The sequence below is a fragment of the Arachis ipaensis genome, chromosome B3 (genome assembly GCF_059453495.1).
Source record: "Arachis ipaensis isolate K30076 ecotype BB chromosome B3, ASM5945349v1, whole genome shotgun sequence".
Classification (NCBI taxonomy): domain Eukaryota; kingdom Viridiplantae; phylum Streptophyta; class Magnoliopsida; order Fabales; family Fabaceae; genus Arachis; species Arachis ipaensis.
In genome coordinates, this window is record NC_142438.1 from 51,614,326 (window position 1) to 51,627,963 (window position 13,638).

Sequence of the window (13,638 nt, forward strand, 5' to 3'; positions counted from 1 at the left end):
CTTTTTTATAATAATCTTAAAAGTATACGTTAACTAATAATAATAATAATAATAATAATAATAATAATTTTATTTTGGTTCTCAACATTTGAGCAGAATTTTAATTTGGTTGTAACATTTAAAACATTCTATTCTATTTTCAAAAAATTTTAAACGTCCTATTTTAATACTAAAAAAGTTTTATGTGAGTTCAATATTATCTCACCATTAAATTTGACACAAACAGTTCGCATATTAAAGAGTCAATAGCATTTAATTTTAATATATAAGTAAAATAAATCTTTTAACAATTACTAATATAATTTTTTTTATTTTAAAGTATTAACAATTGATTGTTAGATTTAGAATTTTGTACAAAAAAATTTATTTTAATTATTAGTATCAAATTTAATAATAGAACTACATTAAATTTAACTTAAATTTTTTGGAACAGAATTAAAATATTTAAAATATTAAAAATTAAATTAAAATTTAACCCAAACATCATGGACTAAAATAGTATTTTACCTTAATAATAATAATTCACGATGAGATTTCCTTTATCAAGCATGCCTAGCGTGATTATGGAGAATATAAAAGCATTAGCAGCCCAATAAGTCAAGAAACGCGTACAAAAGCAGGTAACGGAATCGATGACATCATGGTAAAGCAATGTTTCCTAATCACAATTTTAATACATTTACAAAGAGAAATTGTTGCATTTTTCCCCCGGGACATGCATATAATTATGATTTATGAGTAAACCTTTAATTTAATTTCCAAACTAATTAGTGTTATTAATTTAACTTTTGAATAAGAGAAATATATGCATGACCTTACAAATATAAATATTTGGAAATTAAAAATGACCGCAACATTGATTTTACTACATAAATTTTATCAAACACATTTTTGAAGAGGAACAAATATGCTTATTGCTTTCCTTTTTTTTTTTTTTTTCTGATCAACATGGCAGAAAGTCCAAAGTGACAAAAAGACCTACAAAAACTATTAAAATGTCATACAATAAGTTTAGACATATATTTATTATAGGTGGCTATTCCAATGAAGATTTTATGATTGTCATTATGTGAAGATATTTTATTTTGACCATTAAATTATAGATTATAAGACTTGATTTTTATTTTAAGTAAAAGTGTTACCTTTATTCAAAGTGTTGCTAAACAAATAAGTTATACTTTTTAAACAAGAATCATCATAAAAAGATGTTTTTGACATCTTCATGGGAGTAGTTGCTTTCATTATAAAATGAGTTTTATTACTTAATCAGAAAATTACCCGAAAATTACTATTCAAGTATTGATGCTGGCATTATGGCAGAAGATTAATTAAAGAAAGGATCCATTAAGAAACACCTTTCCTTAGTATTTAATTATAAAAAGGGGACAAGAGTCCCTCGTCTGTTCTCTCTTCCATTATCTGACACACACACTCCCCACCATCACTGCCACTACTTTCTCCTCCTTCACATTCCCCTCTCTTTTATTTAAATCATCAAATCACACCCCATCTTCTTTTCATTCCCCTTTCCCCCCTTTCACATGGGAAAAATGCCTTCCATTTTATTCTTCTGCTTCCTCCTCTGCCTCTCACATTCTTCTTCTTCTTCATCTTCCTTAGAATCACCTATTAATAATGTGGCAAAGAAGAAAACCTACATTGTTCACATGAACCACAACCAAAAGCCTTCCATATATTCCACCCACCATGACTGGTACATCGCAAGCCTTCAATCTCTCTCAACTAATTCAGATTCAGATTCGGATCCACTTCTCTATTCCTACAAAACAGCTTACAACGGTTTTGCTGCCTCTCTCGACCCACAACAGGCCCAGGCCCTTCTCGCCTCGGGCTCAGTCCTTGGCCTCTACGAGGACACACTCTACCAACTCCACACTACACGAACACCCGAGTTCCTTGGCCTCGAAACCCAAACCACCCTGTGGGCCGGCCACAGTACCGAGGACCTAGGACGGGCTCTAAATGACGTCATTATCGGCGTACTCGACACCGGCGTCTGGCCCGAATCCAAAAGCTTCGATGACGCAGGAATGCCTGAGATCCCAGCCCGGTGGCGCGGACAATGCGAATCAGGCCCGGACTTCTCTCCAAAACTCTGCAACAAGAAGCTCATCGGGGCACGAAGCTTCTCCAGAGGGTTCCACATGGCGTCCGGAAATTCCGGAAGCGGTTACCCAGGGAGACAGAAGGAGCCTGTGTCCCCACGCGACAAAGACGGCCATGGAACCCACACGGCGAGCACAGCAGCGGGCTCGCCGGTGGCTAACGCAAGCCTTTTAGGATACGCCACCGGAACGGCCCGTGGGATGGCCCCGCAGTCCCGCGTGGCGGCCTACAAGGTTTGTTGGACCGACGGCTGTTTCGCCTCCGACATTCTCGCCGGAATAGATCGTGCAATTGAAGACGGCGTGGACGTGCTCTCGCTCTCCCTCGGTGGCGGCTCCGCCCCTTACTTCCGTGACACAATCGCGATAGGCGCGTTTGCGGCGGTTGAGAAAGGGATCTTCGTGGCATGCTCCGCGGGGAACAGTGGACCCAGTAAGAGCACACTTGCCAACGTGGCACCGTGGATTATGACCGTTGGGGCAGGTACACTTGACCGTGACTTCCCGGCTTTTGCGGTTCTTGGTAACAAGAAGGGGTTTTCTGGGGTTTCGCTTTATAGTGGGAAAGGGATGGGAACTGAACCGGTCAGTTTGGTTTATTTTAAGAATTCGAACCAGTCTAGTAGCATTTGTCTGCCCGGTTCGCTTGACCCGGCTTTGGTGAAGGGAAAAGTGGTTCTTTGCGATAGGGGGATGAATGCGAGGGTTGAGAAGGGACAGGTTGTGAGGGACGCCGGTGGTGTCGGGATGATTCTTGCGAACACGGCAGAGAGTGGGGAGGAGTTGGTGGCCGATAGTCATTTGTTGCCGGCGGTGGCAGTTGGGAGGATTGTTGGGGACCAGATCAGGGAGTATGTCGGGTCGGATCCGAAGGCGACAGCGGTTTTGAGCTTCGGTGGGACGGTTTTGAACGTTAGGCCGTCGCCTGTTGTGGCTGCTTTCAGTTCGAGAGGGCCCAATACCGTGACGAGGCAGATACTGAAACCTGATGTTATTGGGCCTGGTGTCAATATTCTCGCTGCTTGGTCAGAAGCCATTGGGCCCTCTGGGCTGGCTCAGGACACTCGCAAGACTAAGTTCAACATTATGTCAGGTATTTTGTTTCTTCTCTCTTTATTCCTCTGCCAACATATTTGTCCAATTGTCGCCTCGTGTTTTAAATTTCAGCAAATATACAGTGTTTGATGATCTGAAATTCAAATTGTCATTTGTTAATAAACAACTGTATTCATTGGTTATGAATTTACATTTAGATAAAAATGTGCTATATACTATCAAAGCTTTATTAATGACCTAATCTATATTGATGTACTTTGGTTGATAAATTTTGAGCACACATATTATTATGGTAATTTAAACTATGCTATCTAGTTACTATATTATATTTACAGTTTACTGGGGTGGGAAATTGAACAGTGACGCATTTGAGAATTTAGTGCTTTGTATATTTGTTGATGATATTGATTGTGGAGTTGTGGTTTATGGAATTGTAGGTACTTCAATGTCATGTCCGCACATAAGTGGGTTGGCTGCGTTGCTGAAAGCAGCTCACCCAGAATGGAGTCCCAGTGCAATCAAATCGGCACTCATGACGACAGCCTACACCCGCGACAACACCCGGTCGCTACTCCATGATGCCGCCGAAGGCTCGTTCTCCAACCCATGGGCTCACGGTTCAGGCCACGTCAACCCACAGAAGGCTCTCTCCCCTGGGCTTGTCTATGATGCCTCCACAAGTGACTACGTTAAATTCTTGTGTTCCTTGGGCTATAGCCCAGAACAATTGCAAATCTTAATCAAGCATTCCGGTTTCAATTGCACCAAGAAGTTCTCTGACCCTGGCCAATTAAATTACCCTTCATTCTCGGTCATGTTTGGTGGCAAGAGGGTTGTCCGGTACACACGGAGGCTGACCAATGTTGGCGAGGCCGGTTCGGTTTACAATGTGACCGTGAATGTCCCGCCGGCTGTGAGTGTAACAGTGAAGCCCACCAGGCTTGTGTTTGGAAAAGTAGGGGAGAGTAAAACGTACACTGTGACGTTTGTTTCCAAGAAGGGTACAAAAAATAAAGCTAGGTATGGGTTTGGTAGCATTGCGTGGAGCAATGCCTATCACCAAGTTAAAAGCCCAGTAGCTTTTGCTTGGACAACGTTGTGAGATAGAGTGCTTGGGCTTAGTACTGTTTAAAACCACAAAAGCCGTTGTCTGATTGAAGAGAGAGATAAAGGCTTTGTTGCCATAAAACACGACATAGCATTATTAGTTGGGCAGTTAGACGGTTTGTGATGTTTTTTCTTTTCATTTTAATTTTATTATTATTTGTTTTGCAAAACAAGTTAAGACTGCACAGGGGAAGGGATGTAGAGATGTTATTTGTTGTGATGTGTGTACTTGGTATTCGGTGAAATTAATGTTACAAAACAATGGCTTGATAGATAGTATAGAAATACATAAAATTGATCTGAAGACTGAACCTCCGGAAAATGGGCGCAGGAAAAGAGGGAGGATTCTTAAATAAACTCAACTCTAACTCTATTCGTTCTTAACTTGCGGGAACTCGACTTTATTTGCGGATTACAAAAAAGATACAATATTATTATATAACTTGATAATAATTTAAAATGGAACTGACTTTTATGTACAAAAATATTAAATTATCAATTAATGATCTTCTTTTAGTAATTAAGAATCTTTTGTATTTAGTGAGAGATTTTTTGTTCAACATCTACTTGAAACATATTTTTATATTAGTATATAACATATAAATATATACGATGCGGGTTGATCAGGTAGGGTTGAGATTCAACTCGCACCCTACCCTACCCGCTACGGATCAGATTGACAATCCTACCCGACTGAGTGGGATCAGGTTGAGTACCTGTGGGTAGGGTACATGTTGTCATTCCTAAGTCTATAGCTCATACTTAAAACACAATCTATTCTCCTATTCAAGCTGATGACGTTGCATTTGTTGCAGAGTTCCATTAGTCTCGTTTCCGCTGATGATATTACGTGTCGTTCACCTTGTATGTATACTGTATTATGCTTAATCGTTCTAAAATATCATAATTTATAACTACAATAAAGATTTAATTATTTTTAGGTATTTATTTTTGTTTATTTTAGTAATTAATTTTTTATATATTAAATAATAGTTTTTAGTTTCACTTTATTATTAGTTGCTATTAAAAAAAGATTGACAGTAATGACACTCATCTGAAATAATAGATATACGATCATTATCATCATCATTCTTCTTTTTTTACTTATCTTTGTTCTCCTTTTATCCAAAAAAAAACAAGAAATATTTTTGGACATAATCCATTTTATGACAGTAATGACACTCAACATTCTTGTATCTTGACTTGGATTTACTCATGTTTTTACCTCTATCCTTTTGACCTCTATTCTGATTTCTCCACCTATTTTCATTGACTAACATTTCAAAGTGTGACGAAGAATTCTTCATCTTTCTTCTCATCTCTTCATTTAAAATGCCATCTTTAACAAGTTGTATGCTCACTTTATTCGGAGTAGAATTAGTAAGAGAGATACGAAATGTCTCTTAAGAATTCAGTAGAGTATTTAGCAACCACAATCCTTAAACTTCATCTTCAAACTTGATTCCCATGCTTGACAACTGATCCAGAATTTCTTGAAATTCATTCAAGTGATCTAATACTTGTGACCCCTCATTGTATCTCAAATTCATCAACATATTTATGCCAGACTTGGGAGCCTACAAGGATTCAATTTGATTCCACAAAGTCCTAGTATGAGTCTCATTAGCAATGTGATTATAAACATTATCATCCACTCATTGCCTAATAAAACCACAAACTTGTTGGTATTTAAACTTCTATTCTTCATCTATTTTAGATTCTAGTTTCTGTGTAAAAAATATAGGTAAATGTAGATTTTTGACAAACAACAAATTCTTCAATTTGTCTTTCTATAGATAGTAATTAGTGCCATTCAAACTTATCATCTTAATTACCTCCATCTTTCAAGTAAGTAATAACCAAATGTCCAAAATCTGAGCTCTGATGCCAAATGATAAGAATAAAACACACAAGCTCTGATGCCAAATTGATTTGGATCCTTTGATGTTAATTTATCTTGGTTGTCCAAGTGCATTAAAATCACAAAACCTTATATGTTTTGTTTCCTACTCTTCTTTTATCAATTAAACATTGAAAAAAAGAGTGACCAGGTTTATTGCAATTAAAGTAATGATTAGTGTTAGTATGTTGCTGAAATTGACTAAGGCTTTGATGCTGAAAATGATTAAAAGAGTGATGTTTTTTATTTTTGGGAAGGGTGCATTTCTTTTGATAAATTAATTTTCTATTTTAGCACCTCTTTCAAAAAGTTTCAAACCAGAATTTTTGTAAACAAAAGGACTTCTTGAATGTGAGGTTATTTTGAGAAAATGTGGTCTCTTAAAAGTAATCTCATTATTTGGCAAGTAGTCCAAACTTGAATTTTTTGGACCCGGTTCAGTTCTAGAGGATGATGCAAATTCATCAAAATATGGATGTTCGAAAGAAGCATCATTGTTGAAAAAATATACAAGACCAGATTTCTTAAAAGAGGTTTTTGTTTTGAAATAACTTTACTATGATGACAAATAGGGTACAAGAAAGTCACAAATTACTGCACAAAACGTGCATATAACAAGCCAAACAACTCAAGTTTCAAAGCTTACTGTTACGGCCTGACCCAAACCATTTGTGGGCCGGCCCGACCCGAACACCACCCGACTCCAACGGTCAGGAGCGACGCGCTCAGTCGCCGACCCGGACATGCGTCCCTGACAGCTTTGCTAAAGCTGTGCGAAGGAAGCATTGAGGAAGGTGGGCCTGTCCTTGATGGGTCCACCTCTGACACGGTATATATGGGGAAGGTCCTACCCTTCCCCCAAGGTACGTCACATACCATTCATCCCTTTTTCACCTGCACACTTTACTGACTAGAGCGTCAGAGTGTCTTTGCAGGTGACACCCCCTCCTCACGCAAAGTGCCCGGGACGTCGTCTACTCCAGCCTGGTGACTTACGACTAAGCGAGACCCCCTTCATCAAATAGGATACCAACCCGAACCGTCCGGTACCCGACCTACCGAACATTGGCGCCGTCTGTGGGAAAAATGCCTGAATAGAAGTTGTACTGGGCCCAGGAGGAGCAGGGCGAGAAGCCGGGAATAGAGGGGAATCCTCCGCAGCATCCTCCCGGGAGCGCACGAGATCCCCTCCTCGACGAACCACACGATCCCAAGAAAGATGCCCCTTTGGGGGAACTGGCGACAACAGCACCAGAATAATGCAGGAACTACGTCACAAGATGCAGGACCTGGAGCGCTGGCTGACAGACCAGGAACATCGTCAGCAAACTCCCGAATCAAGTTACTCCCGTTTCCCCTCCCCCCCCCCCCCCCCGAGAAGCCACTCCCGACGCACAGCTAGCCCAAGATCTGAGCCTGAGAGCGCCAGGGAGGAAGGACGCACAAGGAGGTGCCACAATGCCATCATATATGCCAAGCGTGGGAGGAGACGCACCACAGATCGTGACCAGGAAGACGGTCGACAGGAAGACGACGAAGGAAGAACAAGGAAAACGCGCGGACCAGTCATCGTTCCATCCTCGAAGTCCGGTTGCCAAAACACTTTGACAAGCCAACGGACATGAGGTACAACGGAACCCAAGAACCACAAGAGCACCTTACGGCCTTCGAGGCCAGGATGAACCTGGAGGGAGTGGGGGACGAGGTAAGATGCCGCGCTTTCCCGGTCACCCTCGCGGGACCTGCAATACGGTGGTTTAATAGCCTCTCGCAGGGCTCGGTGCCCCAGTTTTCGGATATTAGCCGCACCTTCCTAGCCCAATTTACTACCAGAATAGCAAAGGCAAAGCACCCGATCAATCTGCTCGGAGTGACGCAGAGGTCCGGAGAACCGACAAGGAAATATTTAGATCGGTTCAACGATGAGTGCTTGGAGATCGACGGGCTGACTGACTCTGTTGCTAGCCTATGCCTGACGGACGGACTCCTAAACGAGGTCTTCTGAAAGCACCTCACCATGAAGTCGGTGTGGACAATGCAGGAGATCCAATGTGTAGCCAGGGAGTACATCAACGATGAGGAAGTCAGCCAAGTCGTGGCTGCCAACAAACGGCAGCCCTCTTACAATTAAACTCGGCATCACGGGAGTGGAGAAAGACAGAAGGAACACGCCAAGGACGGCGGTCCGAGCAAGACACCCAGGCCATTTCCCAGAGTCGGAAAGTTCACCAATTACACCCCTCTCACCGTTCCCATCATAGAAGTTTACCAACAGATAGCCGAGAAGGGGATTCTGTCGAAATCCCGACCTCTGAAAGACCGAACAGGGGGAAACAAAAGCATTTACTGTGATAATCACAAAGGCTATGGACACAAGACGCAGGACTGCTTCGACCTAAAGGACGTGTTGGAACAAGCGATCCGGGACGGGAAGCTGGCTGAATTCTCCTATCTCATCAGGGAGCCAAGAAGATGAGATCGCGGCCGAGAGACAGAGGACAAAACTCGCATGGTAAAACGAGGCCACGACCAGAACGACAACGAACAAGGTCTCACCATAGTAAACGTTGTGACGGCGAGAGACGCACCCCCAAGGTCGAAGTCGGCGCACAAGAAAGACGCAAAAATCCTGGCGATCTCTTCATCATCTGCACAAAACCCCAAGAGGTTGAGGTCGCCACCCATCTCGTTCGGCCCAGAGGACCAGTGGTTTGACAAGGTCGTGGAAAGCCCCCCATGGTCATCACGGCCAGAGTGGGAACTGGCCTCATCAAGCGCATCCTCATAGACACCGGCGCCGACTCGAATATTATGTTTCGCAATGTGTTCGACACTTTGGGACTGCGGAACGTCGACCTGAAGACCCACCAGCACGGTGTCGTAGGGTTAGGCGACCACTTCATTAAGCCAGACAGCATAATCTCTTTGCCGATATCAGTAGGACACGGGCAGGGACGAGGCTCGACAATGGCCGAGTTCGTGGTTCTGCGCGACTCTACAGCCTACAACATCATCCTGGGGAGGAAGACCATCAACGATCTCGGGGCAGTAATTAGCACGAAGATGCTGATAATGAAGTTCGTGGCTGACGACGGGTCCGTGGGATCCATAAAAGGAGATTTGGAAACGGCAGTCGCCTGCGACAATGCTAGTCTTTCCTTAAGGAAGAAGTCCAAGGAAGCAGCAGGAGTGTTCCTAGCCAACCTAGACGCGAGAGTCGAAGACAAGCCCAGACCCGAAATTGATGGTCTTCATAGGCAGGACGGTGGAAGTTTACGTTGACGATATCCTAGTGGTATGCAAAATTGTTACTCAGGTTGTGAATTGTTGTTCGAAATTGATTCCCTGGCAATGGCACCAAAAACGGATGCACAGAACCATGGTCTAAACATATCTTCACAACTTCGCATAACTAACCAGCAAGTACACTGGGTCGTCCAAGTAATACCTTACGTGAGTAAGGGTCGAATCCCACGGAGATTGTTGGTATGAAGCAAGCTATGGTCACCTTGTAAATCTCAGTCAGGCAGATATAAAATAGTTATGGAGTTTTCGAAAATAATATAATAAAATAAGGATAGAAACTCTTATGTAATTCATTGGTGAGAATTTCAGATAAGCGTGTAGAGATGCTTTCGTTCCTCTGAATCTCTGCTTTCCTGCTGTCTTCATCCAATCAGTCTTACTCCTTTCCATGGCTAGCTTTATGCAAGGGCATCACCGTTGTCAATGGCTACATCCCCTCCTCTTGTGAAAATGGTCCAAATGCTCTGTCACAGCACGACTAATCATCTGAGGTTCCCGATCATGCTGGAATAGGATTCACCTCCTTTTGCGTCTGTCACTACGCCCAGCAATCGCAAGTTTGAAGCTCGTCACAGTCATTCAATCCCAGAATCCTACTCGGAATACCACAGACAAGGTTTAGACTTTCCGGATTCTCATGAATGCCGCCATCAATCTAGCTTACACCACGAAGATTCTGGTTAAGAGATCTAAGAGATACTCATTCAATCTAAGGTAGAACGGAAGTGGTTGTCAGGCACGCGTTCATAGGGAATGATGATGATTGTCACGTTCATCACATTCAGGTTGAAGTGCAAATGAATATCTTAGAAGCGAAATAAGATGAATTGAATAGAAAAACAGTAGTACTTTGCATTAATCTTTGAGGAACAGCAGAGCTCCACACCTTAATCTATGGAGTGCAGAAACTCTATCGTTGAAAATACATAAGTGATAATGGAGTTCATTGGTCTCGGCCCCAGAGGGGAACCGGAGTAACCAAGAATACTATGATCCAAAGATAAAACTCAGGATGTCTAATACAATAGTAAAAAGTCCTATTTATAATAAACTAGCTACTAGGGTTTACAGAAGTAAGTAATTGATGCATAAATCCACTTCCGGGGCCCACTTGGTATGTGCTTGGGCTGAGCTTGAACGTTACACGTGCAGAGGCTCTTTCTGGAGTTGAACGCCAGCTTTTGTGCCAGTTTGGGCGTTGAACTCCACTTTGCAACTTGTTTCTGGCGCTGGATGCCAGAATTGGGCAAAGAGCTGGCGTTGAACGCCAGTTTGCGTCGTCTAAACTTGGGCAAAGTATGGACTATTATATATTTCTGGAAAGCCCTGGATGTCTACTTTCCAACACAATTGGAAGCGCGCCATTTCGAGTTTTGTAGCTCCATAAAATCTATTTTGAGTGCAGGAAGGTCAGAATCCAACAGCATCAGCAGTCCTTCTTCAACCTGTGAATCTGATTTTTGCTCAAGTCCCTCAATTTCAGCCAGAAAATACCTGAAATCACAGAAAAACACACAAACTCATAGTAAAGTCCAGAAATGTGAATTTAACATAAAAACTAATGAAAACATCCCTAAAAGTAACTAGATCCTACTAAAAACATACTAAAAACAGTGCCAAAAAGCGTATAAATTATCCGCTCATCACAATACCAAAATTAAATTGTTGCTTGTCCCCAAGCAACTGAAAACCAAGTAGGATAAAAAGAAGAGAATATACTATAAATTCCAAACTATCAATGAAACATAGCTCCAATCAGATGAGCGGGACTTGTAACTTTTTGCCTCTTGAATAGTTTTGGCATCTCACTTTATCCATTGAGGTTCAGAATGATTGGCATCTATAGGAACTCAGAGTTCAGATAGTGTTATTGATTCTCCTAGTTCAGTATGATGATTCTTGAACACAGCTTCTTTATGAGTCTTGGCCGTGGCCCTAAGCACTTTGTTTTCCAGTATTACCACCGGATACATAAATGCCACAGACACATAATTGGGTGAACCTTTTCAGATTGTGACTCAGCTTTGCTAAAGTCCCCAATTAGAGGTGTCCAGGGTTCTTAAGCACACTCTTTTTTTTGCTTTGGACCTTGACTTTAACCGCTCAGTCTCAAGTTTTCACTTGACACCTACACGCCACAAGCACATGGTTAGGGACAGCTTGGTTTAGCCGCTTAGACCAGGATTTTATTCCTTTAGGCCCTCCTATCCACTGATGCTCAAAGCCTTGGGATCCTTTTTATTTGCCCTTGCCTTTTGGTTTTAAGGGTTATTGGCTTTTTGCTCTTGCCTCTTGGTTTTAACAGCTTTGGCTTTTTCTGCTTGCGTTTTCTTTACTGCTTTCTATTTTTTTTTCGCCTATTTTTTTTCTTTTTTTTTTTTCTGCAAGCTTTGTTCTTTGCTGCTTTTTCTTGCTTCAAGAATCATTTTTATGATTTTTCAGATTATCAAATAACATGTCTCCTTATCATCATTCTTTCAAGAGCCAACATATTTAACATTCTTAAACAACAACTTCAAAAGACATATGCACTGTTCACGCATTCATTCAGAAAACAAGAAGCATTGTCACCACATCAATATAATTAAACTAAGTTCAAGGATAAATTCGAAACTCATGTACTTCTTGTTCTTTTGAATTAAAACAGTTTTCATTTAAGAGAGGTGATGGATTCATAGGACATTCATAACTTTAAGACATAGTTACTAACTACTAATGATCATGTAATGAAGACACAAACATAGATAAGCACATAACATAGAAAACGAAAAACAGAAGAAATAAGAACAAGGAATGAATCCACCTTAGTGATGGTGGCGTTTCCTTCTTGAGGAACCAATGATGTCCTTGAGCTCTTCTATGTCTCTTCCTTGTCTTTGTTGCTCCTCCCTCATTGCTTTTTGATCTTTTCTTATTTCATGAAGGATGATGGAGTGCTCTTGATGTTCCACCCTTAGTTGTCCCATGTTGGAACTTAATTCTCCTAGGGAGGTGTTGATTTGCTCCCAATAGTTTTGTGAAGGAAAATGCATTTGAGGCATCTCCGGGATCTCATGGTGATGAGCTTCCTGCGCCTCTTGAGCTCCATGAATGGGCTATCTTGCTTGCTCCATCTTTTTCTTAGTGATGGGCTTCTCTTCCTCAATGTGAATGTCTCCTTTTATGAAAGCTCCAGCTGAGTAACATAGATGGCAAATGAGATGAGGAAAAGCTAGCCTTGCCCCAGGAGAGGGCTTTTCGGCTATTTTGTAGAGTTCAAGGGAGATGACTTCATGAACTTCTACTTCCTCTCCAATCATGATGCTATGGATCATGATGGCCCGATCCACAGTAACTTCAGATCGGTTGCTAGTGGGGATGATGGAGCGTTGGATGAACTCCAACCATCCTCTAGCCACAGGCTTGAGGTCCAGTCTTCTTAGTTGAACCGGCTTGCCTTTGAAGTCAATCTTCCATTGAGCCCCTTCCACACATATGTCCATAAGGACTTGGTCCAACCTTTGATTAAAGTTGACCCTTCTAGTGTAGGGGCGTTCATCTCCTTGCATCATAGGCAAGTTAAACGCCAACCTCACATTTTCCGGACTAAAATCCAAGTATTTCCCCCGAACCATTGTAACATAGTTCTTTGGATTCGGGTTCTTACTTTGATCATGGTTCTTAGTGATCCATGCATTGGCATAGAACTCTTGAATCATTAAGATGCCGACTTGTTGGATGGGGTTTGTTAGAACTTCCCAACCTCTTCTTTGGATTTCATGTCGGATCTCCGGATACTCATTTCTCTTGAGCTTGAAAGGGACCTCAGGGATCACCTTCTTCTTAGCCACAACATCATAGAAGTGGTCTTGATGAGCTTTGGAGATGAATCTTTCCATCTCCCATGACTCGGAGGTGGAAGCTTTTGTCTTCCATTTTCCTTTTCTAGAGGATTCTCCGGTCTTAGGTGCCATCAATGGTAATGGAAAAACAAAAAGCTTATGCTTTTACCACACCAAACTTAGAATATTGTTCGCCCTCGAGCAAGAAAAGAAAGAAATAGATGAAGAAGAAGAAGAAAATATGGAGAAGAGGGGGGAGGTGTGTTTCGGCCAAGAAGGGAAAGAGAGGGGTGTGTTGTGTGAAAATGAAGAAGAATGGAAG

General features: G+C 41.8%; 1 protein-coding gene across 1 annotated transcript; it reads left to right on the top strand.

The window, feature by feature from the left end:
* The first annotated feature begins 1,366 nt into the window (after positions 1-1,366).
* On the top strand, positions 1,367-4,548 carry LOC107630454 (Subtilase family protein). The gene is made up of 2 exons (XM_016333584.3): positions 1,367-3,219; positions 3,620-4,548. Exons 1-2 carry the CDS (start codon positions 1,542-1,544, stop codon positions 4,282-4,284), a joined length of 2,343 nt encoding a protein of 780 aa, XP_016189070.3. The 5' UTR covers positions 1,367-1,541; the 3' UTR covers positions 4,285-4,548.
* The last annotated feature ends 9,090 nt before the right edge of the window (positions 4,549-13,638 follow it).

Coding starts and splice junctions, on each gene's coding strand:
- LOC107630454 (XM_016333584.3), top strand. CDS start 1,542: ATGGGAAAAATGCCTTCCATTTTATTCTTCTGCTTCCTCCTCTGCCTC. Junction 3,220..3,619: donor TAAGTTCAACATTATGTCAG/GTATTTTGTTTC, acceptor ATGGAATTGTAG/GTACTTCAATGTCATGTCCG.